Here is a 20,174-nt window from a genome sequence, read left to right on the forward strand (position 1 = left end):
CTGCATGATTTGTGGCTTTTAAAACGTATGTAAAAAAAACTCAACAAAAGAAAATATAATTTTAGCGATTTTCACACACACACACACACACACACACACACACACACACACATACATATATACATATATACGATTTCATCAAGTAGTTTTAGGTTCATCTGAAAGTTTTCTGGTTGTCCTTGATGTACATGAAAATGACTCTGTTTTGTTTTGTTCTCGGCTCTAAGTGAACTTTTTGGTGGACAGAGCAAGTGATCATCATCACACCACTGATGTGCAGACTGTCCATGTTTAGCATGTTTTTTTTTGTGACAACAGCACATTTGTGTGATCGAATGCTCAAATTGAAGTGCCCACTAGGTAGAAGCTGTCCATCCGCACTCGCAGGGATTGGAGTAAACTTGCAAACTTGTAAAGACTTGCATGCTCAAGTGTGCATGAGATGGAGCAGAATGTGGAAAACAAAGTATTCCTTGGCCTCACGACTTATTTAGTTATGATTTCGGTGTAGTTTTTCATCATTGGCCACATGAGTGTTTAGTCAACTCTATGAATAGAGTGTTATCTTCTTCATCGTACCATTGATCAGATGCGTTGCGGCTTTCTGGTCATTCGGTTGCATCAGCCACCACACCCATTTTAAATGGTATTTGGCTCAGGCACACACACACACACACCCCTTAGATACAGACACTGTGGTCTAGCTGTGTTCTCCACCTTGGAGGGTGTGCCCAGATTGTTAATATGTTCCACAATCCTCCTCCACTAAATCCACCAAAACAAAAAGACGCCTATTTCTGGAGCACGCAACCTGTCAGAATGCGTTCAGTTAATCAGTGATTGGCTTTTCAGTTTTCACTGACGTATTTTACGGAAATTTAAGTTTTTGTATTTTCTAAAACATCCTCCTGCTTATATTCCAAAGAGACTTATGCAATAAAAAAATATATATATATATATACTCTGCTCTTCAAGCAGGCTTTTAGTTAGTCAAGGGGTTTTTTATGGTTGTTTGTTTTATTTGTTTATTTTACTTACTTACTTATATAGAAGAATATATATATATATATATATATATATATATATATATATATATACAGTATATAGAATAGATATAGATATGTATAGAATAATGCAATAAACATCAAGTGCACACATTTGGATTTGTGCTGAATGAGCCCAATCTTATTTAAATATACAGTACCAGTCAAAAGTTTGGAAACACTACTATTTTTAATGCTTTTGCAAGAAGTCTCTTATGCTCATCAAGCCTGCAGTTAAAAAAAAAAAAAAAAAAAAAAAACAGTAATATTATGAAATATTATTACAATTTAAAATAATGGTTCTCTTTTTTAATATACTTTAAAATGTAATTTATTTTTGTGATGCAAAGCTGAATTTTCATCAGCAAGTACTCCAGTCTTTGGTGTCTTATGATCCTTCAGAAATCATTCTAATATGATGATTTGATACTCAGTTATTATCAATGATGGAAACAGTTGTGCTGTTTAATATATTTTTTTGGAATACTTTTTTCAGGATTCATTGATGAGTAAAACGTTAACAGCATTTATTCATAAAAACAGCATTTATTCAAAATAAAAACATTTCTAACAATATAAATCGTTACCATCACCTTTTATCAATTTAACGCATTCTTGTTGAATTAAAGTACTAATTTCTTTTAAAAAAAATAGTTATTGTTCCCAAACTTTACGAACGGTAGTGTATATTGTTACAAAAGATTTCTATTCTAAATAAATACAGTTCTTTTTAACTTTTTATTCATCAAATAATCCTGAAAAAAGTATCTCAGGTTATAAAAAAAATATTAAGCAGCACAACTGTTTCCAACATTGATTATAAATCAGCATATTAGAATGATTTCTGACACCAAAGACTGGAGTACTTGCTGATGAAAAATCTGCTTTGCATCACAAAAATAAATTACATTTGAAAGTATATTAAAAAAGAGAACCATTATTTTAAATTGTAATAATATTTCATAATATTACTGTTTTTTTTGTTTTTTTTTTTTTTTTTAACTGCAGGCTTGATGAGCATAAGAGACTTCTTTCAAAAGCATTAAAAATAGTAGTGTTTCCAAACTTTTGACTGGTACTGTACAAGTGACGTTTAAAAAAAGAAAGAAACATTGTTTATAAAGAATGTCAGTATGTTTTTTTTTTCTCTCAACAATGCAGTTTTAACCCAGTGCGATTTATAATCCGACACAACTTATTTTCCGGAAAATATGGTACATTAAAATTTTTGTCACAAATACAGACCAATAAAGCGACCGAAGAAACACTCTAAGGACACCTGTGCATTTCCTGTGATATGCTGTGCTGTTTTTAGCATTGCTTGTCACGTTCTCAGTACCTTTGTAGAAATGTTTATAGGTTATGACAGCTGCCTCTGCTACACCGATGGTCTTCTGTCAAATCGTTGCTTCAGGTAAAATATTCCTGCCGTAAAAACAAGCCGTCCCATTCAAGCATCTCTCCAGTGATCCATAACTGCACAACATATTGATACATATTGCAATATAGCGATCCAATCTGTCAAACGTGTTCGAAATAATGTGCTTTTGTAAATCATTTTACAAATGAGCCTGTCTTGGAATGACTATATTTGGACTAAATGATAGTTATGAATTGGTACTGCAAGGTTTTATGGGAAAGCACCTGTTCTTCAAGGTCACGGTTGTAGCTTTCTGTGCTTTCCAAATGAGATGGCACTGAAAACACTGAGCAATTCAGTCCCGTCTCTTCCTAAAGGGGGGCCAAACAAATCAACTTCACCTCAAGTTTTGATTTTAGACAGCTCTTGGCTTGGAGACAGCTGTCACATCTCTACGATGTCATGGCAAGCACCCGCGGGGAGGTCATAAGAGAAAGCGGAGTGGGCATCCACGTGAGGGCCTTACCCGGGGCACCCTTGAGCCCTGCGCCCTACGCCCGACTCCTTGACACTGACTCACTGGTTTAAAAGAGTGTACAATACCCCCTCTCTCGCTGTCCTGGACTAAGGGTCACTGAAACACTCATTAGTCATCACTGTCCTCTTCATTAGTTCTTTACCGAGAACCTTTTAGAGCATGTTTTAATGATGCACCTTTATATTCCTATTTAAGCAGCATTTTGCCCAAAGCACATGCATACGCATACGCAGTTCAGATGCTCTTTATACTCGGTTTAATAAGTGTTCTTATAACCTACTTTAGATTCATTGTAGAAATAGAACATTTCTATAAGTATTAGTTTTTCGTGGAACATTCTTTCAGACGATTATGCCAACTACATCTATGCAAAACTGTTTAATATATATATATATTTTTTTATCTTATCTATGTTAAAATATGGATTTTAAAACTTGTTTTAAAGGATTTTAAAATAACTTTCATTATTAGCATCCATTTTGTGATTATGAAAATAGATGAATCAAGATTTTATGACATTGATACGTATGTGAATGCACAAGATCTTTCGATCTGCTTAACATATCTTAAAGGTAGGGTTGTGCAATTTCGGAGAGGCTAGCAATAGCGAGCTAGCTTTGAAAGCATGAGATGCCACCCTCCCTTCAGAGCGTCTCCAAAGCCACGCCTCCTCCAAAACACATGACCACTCGAAGCAGAGTCTGCAAAGAGACACGAGAGACAGCGTTACATTACCTCATGTCTCAAAGCACATAACTTTATAATAATAATGAATGTAAACAACTTGCGGTGCCACCTGACTGCTGCAGATTTATTTCAGCGTTGATAGTGTTGACATAGAAACGCATAAATCCGAGTCTGAGGACGTGAACAGCTTCGGGTAGAACGTCACAGGTTTCCATCTCATAATTACGGTTATGACACGGCATGAACGCAGCATAAGCTCGTTGTTTTGGTTCAGGAGGAACTGTAAAAGTTTGTTTGTGTCTCTCTGTGACTGACGTCTGTCTACAGCTCTGCATAGTCTTACGGAAAACACTGATAACGTGTGATGTCTGCGTGAGCAGTTGCGGCGAGGTATGGAAATACATGTTGACAGGACATCGAATCATTGCATGAAATTATTTTGGTCCTGAGACTTTACCTAGGTGTTAACAATAAGATTTTGTGGTTTGTACAATCAATTAACACTGTTTTTTTGCAAGATGGAAAACATTTGTCACCAAAAAAGTCATTCGGTTTAACCACTGATTTGAAAGTTAAAAACTGCTTTGACATTGATGTTGAGAGAGTATATAGTGTGTACCACAGAAGAAATATTAAATAAAATTATCACTGATCTCATAAATGTAATCATTTATTGGACTACTCTAAACACTCCAACATATTCAAGTAAAACATTGCACAGGGAAAGGAGAAAAGGGGAAATGTAAAAAAAAAAAGAGCCTTATCTGCTTTATATTTGTATTATTGTAGTTCCTTTAGTTATTAAAAACAATATTATTCCATTTAAATATTTACTATATCGGTTTTACCGAATGACCTTTTGACACTTCAAAATCTTTAAAATACCTTTATATGTAGTAAAATATAATTAGAACCTTTTGGATTCAGTAAAAGAGATCAAGTTGTACTACCTTACATACTTTGGATGTTATATATTTGTTTTTTTTTATTATTATTAAGGCCTTTGGACAAAAAAATGACCCGTCACGTCATTGACCCATGTACATCTTTTAATATTTAGTCCACTCCTATAATTGATTGCTATGTTAAGAGAGTTTCAACCAGTATAACAAAAAAGTTTTATAAAAACTAAAACACATTGCCTACCCTACCTTTAATGAACGTTTTTAGATGTTTACAACAAGTATACTCAAATTTAGACCTTTTGCAGGGGAACTTTGCTTTGACTTTTTTGGAGGAACCTCTAGTCGATACCCTGCAGTCCAGTCCTTTTTCTGCTGTCTCATCCTTTGTCTGTAGTTAAAGCGCCATTGATTATACACTTACATGAATTTGCTTTGGCAGATGACCAAAAGTCATCAAAGTAAGTTAGAAGAAAGTGCATATATTGTGTTCTGAAATGGGTTTCATAAGCAAAATAATAAGACAATAGACTGCTTCCTTGCGTCAGGTTATTGGCTTTTCAATTCAGCGTTACTGCTTTCTTGATACTTTAATTTGAACTGGCGGTGTAAAACAAGCAGCAGAGAACTTTTTGCTCGGTCAGAACTGCTTCTCATTGTGATTAAAGATACTGGAGTGTGCAACATTTTATTGACCTTTGCTTGTGTCGTTATTGCATCCTTAAATTTGGAAAATCACGCTTTTAAAATTAGTTTGAGCCACATTCAAAGCTGTAAAATAGCTTATATATGGCTATCTTGCCAAATAATATATATATATATATATATATATATATATATATATATATATTACTATTCAAAATGTATTCATTGCAGGTCAATGTAATACACAGTGTTTCATAGCGTTTACTTTATTAAACTGACTAGAAATGTTTGTTTCATTCTTGTCATTGGAGAACGACTTCAAAATGATATTCAATGTTTGTTCCTATGCAAATACCAGTCACACAAGACTATTTCTGCTCCATCTCCTTCTTGTGGGAGCCATAACCCAACAATTCCACCAATGCCCACCGGCAAGAATGAATTATGTCTCTGGGAACATGGGTCATACCATAATGCTGTACTGATGCAAGCTGATTAAATCAAGCAACACCTTGGGAGCACCCCCCACTCAGGTCCATGTCGTATGATAGCGGCTGATGAAGAGCAAGAAGAGACAGACGACAAGGGTAGCCATCAGCTTTGCGCTTGACATTTTGTTCCTTTTTGTGTTCATACAGATTCCCACGTTTGCCCTCAGAGCTTCATCAAATAGATGCTTTTTAACAGCAGCCCTATTCTGCTGAATGCTAGGTTTCTAGCCCCAGAAGGTCCATCCCTGCTTGTAAAACTTTTTGAGCATTTTTCAAATCTTAAGTAATGAACTCAAGCTTTCTTGCTGAATTTGTGAGTCTCAAACATGGTTTTAAATGCTGTGAAGCTTATCTGTTTGGATGTTTCCAGTACCAGTCCTGGAGGCTACATTCATTTCAAAAGGCTTTGAAACTATCGGACCAATATTTCCAATTCACAGTATTACATATTGATGAGCAATGAGCTTACGAAACAACATGAAACATATATCACCATACACTTTAGTGTAAGACACCGTAACAAAACAAAACAAAAATCAGTAGAAAAACCAGAAGAAAAAAAAATCTGGCATTTACTTCAGCCCAAAAACACAACAATGCAATAGGGCTTTTCACATGCACTTAACCCCAGGTTATCATCGTTGTAAACCCTGGTTAGAGAAACGTTTAATTCAGAAGTGGTGTTAAACCCCGCATTGCGGTGCCAAACTTGCATGAAACAGTGTGGTGTTAGAATGTTACAGCTAGATGCTTAGCAACAGAGAACCAATCACGTGCCTCATATTCATGTGCTTTGGACAGCCACAGAAAAAGGGGGAAAATTGTCAAATGGTGATGGAAAACATGTCTATTGGTGTGAAGAGGAGACCATTTCATTCGTACCTTTATACTGTAGTCTGAAAAGTTCAGGAAAAGCTTGATAGCACAGTCGACAAAATACGAGGATGTGCAACGCTGGAGCCTTTATGCAAACCGGTCGAATGCTGCATTCATCCAATCAATGACGATGATACGAATATGCAAATGAGAATGTTATCCCAGGGTTTAGGAATGTACAGTGTGAAACGTCAGCATATGAATACCCAGGATTAATTGTTAACCTTGAGTAATGGAAAAAAAAGTCCTTAAAAATAGGGCCCACAGGTGTTTTACCTGTATATTGAATAACGCATTTTGTTGTGTTTTAAAGTTAAATTAAATGTATGTAAACTAAACGGATGATGTCCTGGCAGAACATTACCATAGTTTAAGATCGAATCAGAAAAGAAAAAATGTAAGAGCGTGGAGAAACGCAGTTCATAAGCAAACTTTAGACGCTGTGGAGACGTTACACGTCACATCGATGTCATGTGTCTTCACGGGGATGTGTGTGAAAATCACTGGCAGTGTGAATGAACCAAAATCAAACGATCCAAACGGTGTATTTCCTGGAATCTCTGTGTGAAAAGGGCTATTCAGTGCAAGTACAGAAACAGAAACAATTCAAGCTACACAAACTTGATTTCATGCATCATTGTCAGTTGTGTTCAGAATGCCAATCCCAACATCGCTGCGACGGGCACCAGCATCACAAGAGCAAACTAAAAACCCAAGTCTTGTAGTGTTAGACTTAACTGCGATCAGAATAAATTAACATTTGTTGTTGTTTTTCGGGATTTTAATGCAATCTATGTAATTCTAATGTAGCAGATCAATTTGTGACGCTCATAATTGGACTAGCCAGAGCAGTTCAATTCAGTTAGAGATGAGAGAACCGCTTTGATATAACATCAAGTAGACTGTCAGGCCGCTTCTGCTGAATATGTGTCCCATTCACATATATCAAGGCTGAGCTCGCTGTTTCTGCCCAGACCTCAATGTGCCTCACTGAGTTATGCGTTAGCTTATCTCGCACACGTCCCCTCTAACTGGTAACGTCACAAATCCAACACACACGGCTCGCTCTAATGGGAGCAGAGGTTACACGGCAGGCAGCAATTATCACAAATGGATGAGTTCAAACCGACTGAAAGACATTTGATTAAAGCCCTTCGTTCCCGCCATGGTGCTAATGATGTGCGTCAGGGCCTAGCTCTAGGAAAACAGCACAGGAACGGTGCGGAGAAAGGATCATCTAGAGTCCCTGCGGAAACTTCGGATGTGATGAGCTTGAGATTGGCAGATGTGGCCGTAGCCGAAGCTAAAGCTAATGCAGCGTGAATTCTGGTTGTAGTCTTTTCCTGCCAAAATCCCACACCACCTTCAGATGAGAAGTTGCTCAGCACCAGCCGTGCTGGTCTTTCTGCCAGCTTCAACGTTTCCCAACTTTCATCCGGCTCTTTATCCTCAATGCTATGTTCCTGCATTATCCGTACCCAGAATGTAATAAAAAAATATATACATCCCCAATGATTACTTGACCATTCATATTACATATCATTACGTGGGCGATGTTAATGCGGAAATCAATGCATGTCGTAGAAATCTTGAGGACTTTTGTCTGTTCTAAGCTTTGATACATGTACCTATTTTACAATACCCTCTGTGAAGGATATTGGATCGGATCTGTTGTCCACATCCAAATATTCGCCGCCCACCAGTTTAACCAAAGAACCACTAATCAGGGTGGTCCGTATATTTTATGACACAGAGAAATATGAAACACACAGAATTTGCATTCATTTTACACATTATCTTTGGGGAAAAAAAGTGCATTCTGATGTTTGGATGTGTTTATCAGCCAAGCAGACACAGCTGTTGCTCAATGCTGATAATCTCAAAAGGCAAATATGAACCGATTAATAGGTTTAGCATTAGCGTGCACAGCCTTGTTTCGTAATATCTTGCCAACCGCATATTTGATTGTCTATACGGTCTATAATATAACAATTTTTTAAATGCTTATTTTCCTTTATTCCTCTCTCAGGACACAGCACTGGATCCCGGAGAAGATGTGGCGCTTCTTTCTGTAAGCTTTGAAGATGCTGAAGCCACACAGGTCTTTCCAAAACTCTACCTGTCTCCCAGCATTGAGCAGTGAGTGTCTTCACCCTATTCTATCCAAGTGAAAATAATTTCTCCCAGGTCACACTGAATTGTGACGTTAAAGGAGTAGTTCACTTCAGAATTAAAATTTCCTGATTATTTAATCACCCCCCACGTCATCCAAGATGTTCATGTCTTTCTTTCTTCAGTCAAAAAGAAATTAGGGCTTTGAGGAAAACATTCCAGGATTTTTCTCCATATAGTGGACTTCAATGGGGTCCAACAGGTTGAAGGTCTAAATTGCAGTTTCAGTGCAGCTTCAAAGGACTCTACCTTTCAATGTGATTACGCAATGCGTGGAACATCACAGTGCCAGTGCAAGATGAGCATTTGTGGTTAAAAAAGTGTATATATTTTTAGTTTTTTCAGAAAATGAAGAATGTAGAGACTTTGAAGCTGCACTGAAACTGACATTTGGACCTTCAAACCATTGATAACCGTTGAAGTCCGCTATAAGGAGAAAAATCCTGGAATGTTTTTCTCAAAAAACATTCGACTGAAGAAAGAAAGACATCATCTTGGATGACGTGGGGGTGAGTAAATTATCAGGAAAGTGACCTACTCCTTTAAAGAATTCTAGGAAATTGAGGCATCTGTTTTTTTTTATGTATCTGTTTGTGCATGTATGCAATCTGCAAAGTTACAAAGCTCATAGTTTCAGGGATTTCACTGATCCAGACCTGCCTAAAACGGCTTGATCAAAGTCCAGATATGTCTTCCTCAAACGTCTACGTAAAAGCAAGTACTACACCGGCTATATACAGCGACTACTTACCACATTCAAATGTTCTGCTCAAGTCGTGCTTGCAAAGTTGGTTCTGATCGATCGGCTTGATCAACCAGATTCTCAGAATCCAACTCAGCTCAAACTGATATGTAAAACAGACAACATTATTTTGTGTGTTTACAATAGTAAACTTAGAGCAGCGTCATGACAGGTATGAAAGCGAGGCTGTGAGGGATAGACTTTAAAAAGCTGTATAAAGCTGCTTGATCACTTATAAGTTTCCACAGCTCATATTGTTTGGGTTTTTTGTTTACTGAAAGATACTTTTGCAGTGTTTCATCTGCAGAACAATCCAAAAACATGAAATAACAGTACAACCCACTGAAGAGACGTATTTCTATCCCTCACAGCCTAAGGTCTATTGCTGAAAGCCTTGGAAGCTGAAGCTCGGGATTATGGTGTTACATTTCCGACACACGCTTGAGGTGTTTGGCCAATCACGAGGCACTAGGTCAGCTGGCCAATCAGAGCACTCTGAGCTTTTCAGAAGGAGGGGCTTTGTAGAAACCAGCGCTTTTCAGACAGACTGGGAATAGAGGAGCTGCAATGTTAACCTATTCTATTAACGTAATAAACAAAATAATGAACTTTTAAAATAGTATTATATGACCCCTTTAAAGGGCTAGTAAAACATTGTATTGCCAGTAGAAGCGTGAAATGCTTCTAACTGTTGCTTGTCAATTGCAGGTGGTATTTCGGGGGGTGGACATTCTCGTTCTAGCGTTTTATTTCCTTAAACGGATGGTTCAAAGTAATTTCAACCTAAGGTCCTTTGTACCATGACCTCGAGCCAACCTCGATAGATCCTTATGCATCGCTTTCTGCCAGAACTTTTACGTGCTTTTCCCAAACCATGGAAGTGACGTCGACGTCTGGGTTAGCCATCAGGCAAGTGTTATTTAAATAAACTCCTGATGTACTTACAAACTTTCCAATGCATCGTTTTATGAGTACAGAACCTATTTGTACTACTGTAGAAGTTTGGTGCCATTCTGGGCATTATTAGTGGGGTAATTTACGAGATACAGCCTTGGATCCATTAGCGCCTGCACTAAGCCATCCGGCTGATATCTCTAAATAAGCTCTAACTTTAATAATGTTCGACCAAGGGAAAAAAGGCTTCTGGGGGGGTGTTTGGCTCGAGGTCATGGTGCAAAGGACCCTAGGTTGAAATTACTCTGAACCATCCCTTTAAAAATTAGAGCCCATTATAATGGAAAAGAAAGACTCAATTTTAAATGTCTGTATTTGCTAATATTATTATTATTATAGAAACAGAAGTTGAAGTCATCGTCTCTGCTGTGGTGTTTGTCTGAGTGAAACAACTTTCTTAAACAACAGAAATGTAGGGCATGTTTCATTTTGATCATATTCAAAACGTTATTAATACTTATTAATACTTAGTAATTAATACAAAAGACAGTGTGAGAATTGCTTTCCGGGTCTGTGTGCTGTTATTTAAGAGATTGAAGCACATGACTCATGACACACCTTATCCAACCGCCAAACTTGAGTACATAAACTAAAGACAGCACTTCCTCTTCTGCTATTTACTTCCTGAAATCCTGGAGGAATTGAGAATCGGTCAGTTAAAAAGATGTTCTGTTTACGCAAGGACGAAAAGAGCCGTTATTAAAAGGGTTCGCGCTCAGTTATTGATGAGACTTGCAGAACATGACATTACTGACTCTTTCAGTTGGTGCACAAAATAAAATTCTTCGTTTTCTACATTGAAGCCTAGAATTAGTTTGATGTTGTGCACCAAAAAAGAGCAGAGGAAGATGTTCATAAATAGTGGAACTCATCCGCTCCTTCACGTGACCTTGCTACGGCTCTTTAGGAAATCGTAGATGATCAACAACTTCTTTAGAAATCCTTGCAATACAAGAACGAGAACCATGTCTTCTGTTCTTTGCCGCTGGGCTCTATAGTGAGTGCTCAGTGTTTGAGCGGCCTTGGTTCTGAAAGTCTTTTCATTTATTTATTGTCTCAATTTCACCCTCAGAGCTCATAGCAGGTCTGTATTAAAAGGTTTATTCATTCTCTCTAGCAATCGATTTTTCCCTGGCCTTCTGGAACCCTGTTATTGCGCTCTTTTAAGCTGGCTCTGTATATACTGGGGCTTCATCGATAAATTCTGATTGATAATTGAAGCTAAATATAAACTTGCAGTCCACTTTGTCAACCATGACCCTAGTTATCCTGACATTTCCCTCTGCCCCCGTGCAGAACACAAGGTCACTTCTCAGAAGGAATGGAGGAGACTTCAGCGTGACTTCACAACAGATAGATCTCAATGGGCAAGGTCTGCTAATGCCAGCCTCTGGGTGCCTGATGATTTTTTTTGTCTTTCATTCTGTGCTGTCCTCCATCCACTCAAATCAGCACAAACAAGCCCGTTTGTTTGCTCTCCAGCCATGTCAGCTTGTATCTGTCACGCATACACTCTCTCCACCCCGTTATATTAGGGGGGTTTGGATAATGCAGGACCACACAGGGTTGACCTTGCCTCCACACATGCACATTAACAGTTCAGACTAGGGCGACTTAGAAGGGACTGGCGGGTGGGCGTATATGTGTGTGACTGTGGGTGATTTTATTTGTATTTTTTTACAAAGGTAGAGCCAGGGGTACAAAAAAACAACATTGGGAATGTGGAAACTTTGCTCCTGAGGACATACCCAAAAAATAATGAATGCTAGAACAGAGGCACAGTGTTTTTGAAGCCCACTTTTCTGTCTGCGATTTGAACTTTTTGCACAGATACAAACGCTGGTACAACACACACACACTTGTAAACAGACTTTTTTTCATGCGTGTGTGGATGTTTATCAGACTTGCACCTGTGTTGAGTTGAGTTTGTGCTGATGGTACTTCTGTGTGTGTGTGTGTGTACACACACCCGCCAGCTCTGTTCTGTCGTTTTACCTTTTGGTGCTGGCGTTCATGTTATGTTGGCTAAGCTTTAGCACAAGTTGCTAGAAGTATTAAAGAGATAGTCCAACCAGAAATTTTAATTCTGTCATTATTCACAAGGTCTCATGTGGTTTTATACCTTTTATTTTCTGTGGAAGGCAAAAGGAAAGGCAGAATGTTCATGCCGCTATTTTTCATGCAATAAAAGCATTGCATCTATATTTCAGGTCTTTTGGAACCATATGATAGCTTGAAATATAAGTTGATACGGCTCATTCACACCAAGAACAATAACTATAACAATAACTATATTGGTGTGGATGATATTATTCTTGTTATTAAGCGCTCTCTGCAGTTTTGTCGTCTGTCGCTTTAAATGCTCTTTAAAGCAGGATGAATTCTGATTGGCTGTCAATATTTTTTATCGTTTATCAGCTGGAAATAATCGCTCTGAAAGTGATTCCAACGATATTGTTTCTCTGTGCTGTTATCGTCATAGTTGTAGTGTGGCTTTGCTATTTTTTTATATGTAGAATAATTTTTATTTTATTTTTATAAATATATGGTTATCGTTATAATTATATTCCTTGGTATGAACGGGCCTTTATTCAATTAATTTTCCTATACCATTGCAGCCCTCAAAACTCATTTGTGTAATTTAAAGTGAAGAACTGTTCTGGCAAGTTATGTAGATCTGCCAACCCGATTTCACGGGGAAACTATTTTACAAGGTGGCGCCTTCATATGAATTTGTGCGATATAAATTAGTAAAACAAAAGTAAGCATGAAGGTCCACCACTAACCCATCGTCACTGGGGGGTAGGCAGATCATACGAAAATGTATAAATGAGATCATACGAATATTTGCTATATATTTGCAAATATAGCAATGAATTGCCATGCAATTGTGTTAGATCTGCATTGGTTTTCATGTTGACATGACCATCACAATATGACAACTTTGATTGCACAAGAGAAATTTTCAGAAAAAAACACCAAGTTCTAGGTTTCCTCACACAGAGCTATATATGGCTTCAAAGAAAAATTAGAACGTAATGCAGAAGACATGAAGAGTACTTTGCTTAGTGGTCCGATTTTGGAGCATGATGAGCTTGGGCCAGGACATTTAGGCCCTGTTTACACCTGGTATTAAAGGAACACGCAGACTTTTTGGGACTTTAGCTTATTCACCGTATCCCCCAGAGTTAGATAAGTCCATACACACCCTTCTCATCTCCGTGCGTGCCGTAACTCTGTCTGACGCACCCACCGCTAGCCTAGCTTAGCACAAAGACTGGAGGTAAATGGCTCCAGCTAGCATACTGCAAGTGACAAAATAACACCTACATTTTCCTATTTACATGTTGTGATTTGTATAGTCACAGCGTGTGCAAATAGCAAGGTCACATGAGACACAGCCATCTTCTAACCGTACACACACTGGGAACTATATTCTCAGAAGGCGAAGCACTGCTACTTGGCCGGAGTGATTTGCTCGCAGCTCCTGAGAAGCCCCGTGGTGAGGAGCAGAGAGTTCGCTCAGAGTTGGAGTAAATCACTCCGCAGAAGTAGCAGAGTTACGGCTCGCACGGAGATGAAAAGGGTATGGACTTATCTAACTCTGGGGGATACGGTGAATAAGCTAAAGTCCCAAAAAGTCAGCGTGTTCCTTTAAAGGCACACTATATGCAGTTTCCGTTTTTCTCAAACAGCGAGCCCTAGAGTCACTGTGGAGTACTTGTATTTAACGTTACTGTCGTAAATACCACTCACACAGAGCCGTCTCTGCACTCTTCCGACCGCGCTTTCTTCGTTTTCTTCGTCGACTCTGCCGTGATTCACGTCTGAAATGCGTGCTAGTGTCTTCCATAGAGGCTGCTTCATATGTTGTTGATGTATGTGACGTCGTGCCGTAAAGCAAGTCGTGATTCTCGCGAGATTTGTCGAGGCGCCACTTCTCAAACTTGCATTGCTGGTTTTGCCAGCGACGTGTGATTCGCTCTACTACGAGTTCGTTTATCATCGAAATGATTTCGAAGCTGTTCTATTAAGGTACAAATCTTGCATAGTGTGCCTTTAAGATGTGTTTTGGTCGATCAGATCACAAGTGGACGAAACTTAATACAGGGTTAAACTGGGTCTAAAACGTTTTGAGCTTGTCCACTTTTGACCACTTCCAGAGGTAGTCAAAAACGCATTCGACCGGATTGCTTTCATAGTGTAAACGCTCATGTGGTTGATGTGTTCGAACAGCCACAAAAGACCGTCTACTCTCCGTCTACTGACCTAATGCGTGAACATTATGGGAAGTGCGCTAGCCAGACGGGAGTTAAACTATCAGCTGAAGACCCAAGTTTAGTTTGAAGACGAGAAATGTACCAAGCACAATGTTCTCTCACCATTCCTGATTTCTAACACACACACTCACAGCGTTCGGCTGGTCTTGCGGCTGTCAGAGCAGAAACGAAAGCTGATGCTCTCCGTGTGTTTTTCTGTCGTCTCTGGTCGTGTTCACATGTAAATTGCACAAGCTTATTTCATCCACTAGATTGAAAGATCTGAAAAAGCCCATACATGGTCCGCTCATAGGCCCTCCCCTCGAAGAAATCAGGACAGAAGTTCTTCAAAGCACGATTAAAGCACCAGGTGTAAACAGGAATGTCTCCCTCGTCTACTTGTGAAAACACATCTTAATACCAGGTTTAAACAGGGCCTTAGCTTAAGATCTACTTTTGTGTTCCCCAGAAGAAGGAAAGTCACAGACAGGGTTTGGACCAACACGAGAGTGACAGAATTTTCATGTTGGGTGAAGTATTTCTTTAAACAAGCCCAGCACACGTGAGGAATCCCCTGCTTCCGCTCTCATCCAGGCTGGCACAGAAAGCATCTCCTCCAGCCAGCCAGTCATTCGGCCGTCCCTGCGGCCCGTCACAGAACCGGAGAGAGAGAGAGAGAGTGAGTGGGACTTGAAAGAGGAGAGCAGGAGAGAGGTCGCTCTCAGCCTGCCTGAGCTGAGTGAAATAAAACCCTCCCAGGAATCCTTCCCTCTCTCCCTCTCTCTCTCTCTCTCTCTCTGAATCCACACATGCAGGTTTACCCAGCGTATCGCTCTTGCAGTGATGGCCACTCTCGACTCCCACACAGCAGGCTGTGTTATTATGACTGTGAAGTGCTCACTGAGTTTGACAGTGGACTTCACATCTCCTTCAACATGCGATGGTGCGAGATCCACTCCTACACATTCTATAGTTTGACAGAGGGCCGAACACATCTTTTTTTCCTGTTTACACCCTTCATTCTCTTCTGTTTTTGATTGCATTTCTTTCTGTTTAGAAGTCAGTTATTTGAGGGGTTATGCTTTGTATAATTGTGCCGCTTGTTTGCATGTTTTCTCATTGGTCTCCGGTTGTTGTTTATTCTGTTCTGTTCTTTGTTCTTGTGTTTGTAAAACTGTTTTCTCCTTGCCGGTCTGTTCACTCAGTGACCCAATAACATTCTGAAAAGCACAACAGAAACCGTATCAGTGATATATCTATATTTACACTACATATATATATGCATTTATGTGAAATATAAATCGTTTTTTACATTATAAATGTATTATCCGTCACTTTTGATTAATTTTATGCATCCTTGCTGAATAAAAGTATTAACTTCTTTTTTTTTTTTTAATCACAGTTTCCACTTAAAAATATTAAGCAGCAAAAGCTGTTTTCAGCATCATAATCAGAAATGTTACTTCAGCATCAAATCATCATATTAGAATGATTTCTGAAGGATCATGTGACACTGAAGACTGGAGTAATGATGCTGAAAATTCAGCTTTGCATCACAGGAATTAATTACATTTTACAACATATTCAAAGAGAAAACAGTTCTTTTAAATTGTAATAATAAATCGTTTTACTGTATTTTTGATCAAATACTAAATGCAGCCTTGGTGAGCATTGCTCTTGTTGGCAAGAGACATAAAAAAAAAAAAATCGTAATTCTTCAAAACGTTTGACCGGTAGTGTATAAACCACATAATTAGCTGACTGGTGACTATATTAAAGATATTACTCTATTCTCATACCATTTATTTGACATAGCTTGTTGTATATTTTCAATCTGTTGGCTTCTGTGAATCCCTGTGAAATCTGCTCAGGCAAAGTCGGAACAGAATATTCTTAGACAACTTCAGTTCAAGGTTGTAATTCCATAATCTTCCCTAAAAATATCGCCTGCTGCTGAGATTTTTCTTGGTTTCCTCAAATAGCTATTAAACAAATATCCCCCCCCCCCCCCCCCCCCCCCCCCCCATAAGCCTATCCTATTCCGACAGACGAATTCTCATCTACTCTGGGCTGCTTATGGCTGCTGGCGTTATGCCTGCACACAACCTGCAGATGCAGATCTCAAAGCCTTAGAATTAAAGACATCGATGCATAACTTGCCATATCTAGGGACCAACTGTGATGGGCAGTTACTAATGACCTAGCAACCACCCCAAAAGCACTAGTAACCACATAGCAACACCATAGCAGCGAGGTTTGCATGGGCACGCATCACTCACATCAGAATCAAGCCGGATCTCCATAGAGATGCTTCTCTATTGTCATTGTAACACGGCAACAACATTGTGTTATGACTGAGCCCGATGTGGAATTGACAGCTGAATAGTGTTTGAGTGGCGTCCCTCATCATTTCCTGTTTCTGCAGTCAATAAATAACACGTCTGCGCATTAACATCTCCAAACAGTCTATGAATATACTTCAGGAGCTTGATGGATGTGAATGACATTTACATGCTTGTATATTGCCAAAGACTGTTTCAGCAAAAAGGTAATCTAACTGTCAGTCAAGGGCATTGTTGATCTAAACCCAATTGACAGAGGATTCTAGTCGCTATTCTTCATATATTCAAAGAATGGCTGCAGAATATCTTAAATGTTTTAATAAGTATATTATAATCTTCCTTCATATTCTATTAAAAGATGTGTTGCCTTATTTTTTCCAGCTGTTGCTAAAAGGAAAGGACCCTCCAACCCAAAATAAGCATCTAATAACCAAACCTCCAACATAAGAGCCGTTAATGGAGCGTCTCTCTCTCACACGTCTACATCGTACTTTTCATGAGCCCATCATGTCATCTCACCCTGCATTGATCTGGCGAGTTCTAGTGTCCTTTTAGAATCCTGTCTATTTGTGCGGGTTGTTTTTCTCCATCACTCTTCTGATCATGTGTAAAGCAGGGGAAGAATGTATTGTTCAGATTTCTAAGGGTGTGTTCACACTTGGCATGTTTGGTTCAAATGAAGCGAACCCTGGTGCGAATGCTCTGTTAGTGCGGTTCATTTGAATAAGTGTGAACGCTGCCATCCAAACCCGCTGAAGAGATCTCGGTCCACTTCCAAATGAGCTCCGGTGCACGGCACGGACCAAAGACAGGAAGATAAGACCCTAAAACGGACAGAATGCTCATGCATTCCTCTTTTTTTCCCGTCATGCCGCGATGTTGCCCATCACAGTTCAGTACAGGCGTCAGAACCGGGTCTCCTCGCAGCAGATTGTCGTGTGTGTGTGTGTGTGACGGAGGGATTCCTGACACTGTTTTAACTCATTTACACATCTAAGTGTTCTCAGCTCAATCATATACCATCATACCTGAATTTAGCATTGAACTGTGTGAACAGGGATAGTTTTGACAGCGAAACTACAACAACAACAAAACTACAATCCAAAAATCTTTTGATTTTAATAGATGACTTAATCCAACTAGTAAAGTAAAAATAGCAAGCAAATTCCCCGCATTCATGGGAACTCCAAGACTGTTGGAAAAGCGTGCCAGATGGCAGCTCTTCAAATTGTTTGATCAAATGCTCAGTGTGCAGACCTCTAATCATCTTCACAGGACTGCTTTTAAGTAGCTAAAATATATTAGCATTTTCACTTATTTAACATTTTTCACAGTAATTCCTGTATTTCCATTTGTTATTTCTTAATTTTGATGACTATACACATTTACATTTCACAATAATATTACAGTGTCGGATTACGGAAATGGGTTGCATATGCTGTTCCATGTTCTGCACACTAATGAAGAGCTCCAGATAAACGCGGAGGAGTGTTTAGGGAGTGATCCTGGAAGATCAGCAGCTTTAGGGTTTCACCGAATGCTGACCTTCAGAAACACAGAAACTGATTTTGCTGAATGAGATAAGTGTCATGGTTTTTCCTATCAACAAAGGTGAATTAAAACGTTTCATATTCTTTTATCTCTTCCTCTCTCTCTCAGTGCACTTGGAGGGTCTTCGGCTTTACATATCCCAGCATTCCCCAGTGGAGGCTGCCTCATTGACTACGTGCCTCAAGTGTGCCAATTACTCACAAACAAGGTAAAGTTCCTTCATTTAATCACTGAGATCGCAGAATCAATCAGGTTACACTATCAGTGAAGTGTGTGTTTGTGTATAGTACACAATAATGCGCTGCTAAGTTCATGAACACGTTCTAAGCAACTGAGTGTGTTTGCATGAATTGCATGCATGTGTACATCTCTGGTCAGTTTTGACAAGGCTATATGACAAGTGGAAATAAGAATGTGACTGTCACTGGCCTGAGGAGTCACTGACATTGCTCTCCCCTGACATCTCTCCTTCAGTTCAGCCCCGCTCCTCATATCCACACAGACAGCATGAATAATCAACCCTTCCAATCTTACACTTCATGCCCCTCCAGTGGCCACCCGCTCCTCAGGACACGCTCACCTGAACTTAGGTCACGCGTTAGTCTAGTCCAAAAATGACAAAAGTGACAACAGATAAATTGTCTTGCCCCCAGTTTAAGTTAATATTAAACAAATCCGATGGTTCATGTGTTTTTCAGATGCCTATTATCTATTTTAGTGCTTAAAGTCTAGCATATCGACTCAAATTTTGTGTTGTAAATGCGTTTTAAAACACAAGTTAAGATATTTATTATGAAACCTGAGAGGTTTATGTCCCTCCATTTAAAAAGACAGAGTAACCAAACTATAGAAGATTCAAGCAAGTCATAAAGGCGTCGTTAAACTAATCCACATTAATAAAACAGTTTAATCAAGTTTTGTGAAGAGGGATGATTGCTTTATATGATAAGCAGATTTACATATAGAAACACATCACATATGGTAAAAACAAGCTCAAACTTGCGCGCATGAAGCACAACAACCCATGAAACAACAAGCTTCTGTGTTTACCTAAATTAAATCTGTTCATCGAGTGATGGATTAAATCACTCGATTCATATTCATTTTATGACATTTTAATGACCTTTTTGACTCTTCAAATGTTTGGTTGCCTGTAAGTTTAATGGAGGGACAGTAATCTCTCAGGTTTCATTAAAAATAATTTGTGTTTTCAGTCTGATGGCTTTGATAGGAAATGAAGATGAGTAAATTATGACAGAATTTTCATTTTTGAGCGAATCATCACTTTAAAATTCCTCTATTATGCTTTCTCAAATATCACCTTTCATGCAGTGTGTAAAATAGCTGTTTGTGAATGTAAAAGGTCAGCAGCATTTTAAAGATCAAAGTCCACGACAAATAACCTTATTGTTCCCTAAAAGAAAGAATTGATTCTGAACTGCCGAAACGAGTCGTCAGCAATTCCAGTCTCACATCATTTTGTCGACATGTTGAGAAGACGCTGTTTTTTGCGCTGTGAATCCACTTTGCATGTGCTTCAAAAGGCTCATTCGCGCTGGAATCTATATGGAAATCGGACGCCATCGTTCATGTTTGTATTACTGTATCAAGC

At 38.9% G+C, this 20,174-nt stretch overlaps 1 protein-coding gene across 2 annotated transcripts in view; it reads left to right on the top strand.

Annotated features, from left to right (window-relative positions):
- Nucleotides 1-20,174, top strand: part of babam2 (BRISC and BRCA1 A complex member 2) — a 103,237-nt gene that overhangs the window by 77,410 nt on the left and 5,653 nt on the right. For both annotated transcript variants that reach the window (XR_014625663.1, XM_084392492.1), the window contains exons 7-8: nt 8,572-8,681; nt 18,671-18,770. Coding sequence is in view for 1 of the 2 variants with exons in the window: in XM_084392492.1 (XP_084248618.1) it covers nt 8,572-8,681; nt 18,671-18,770 (210 nt within the window). In the remaining variant the exon portion in view is untranslated. The remainder of the gene's footprint in view (nt 1-8,571; nt 8,682-18,670; nt 18,771-20,174) is intronic.

Source organism: Rutilus rutilus (assembly GCF_951802725.1).
Source record: "Rutilus rutilus genome assembly, chromosome: 21".
NCBI lineage: Eukaryota > Metazoa > Chordata > Actinopteri > Cypriniformes > Leuciscidae > Rutilus > Rutilus rutilus.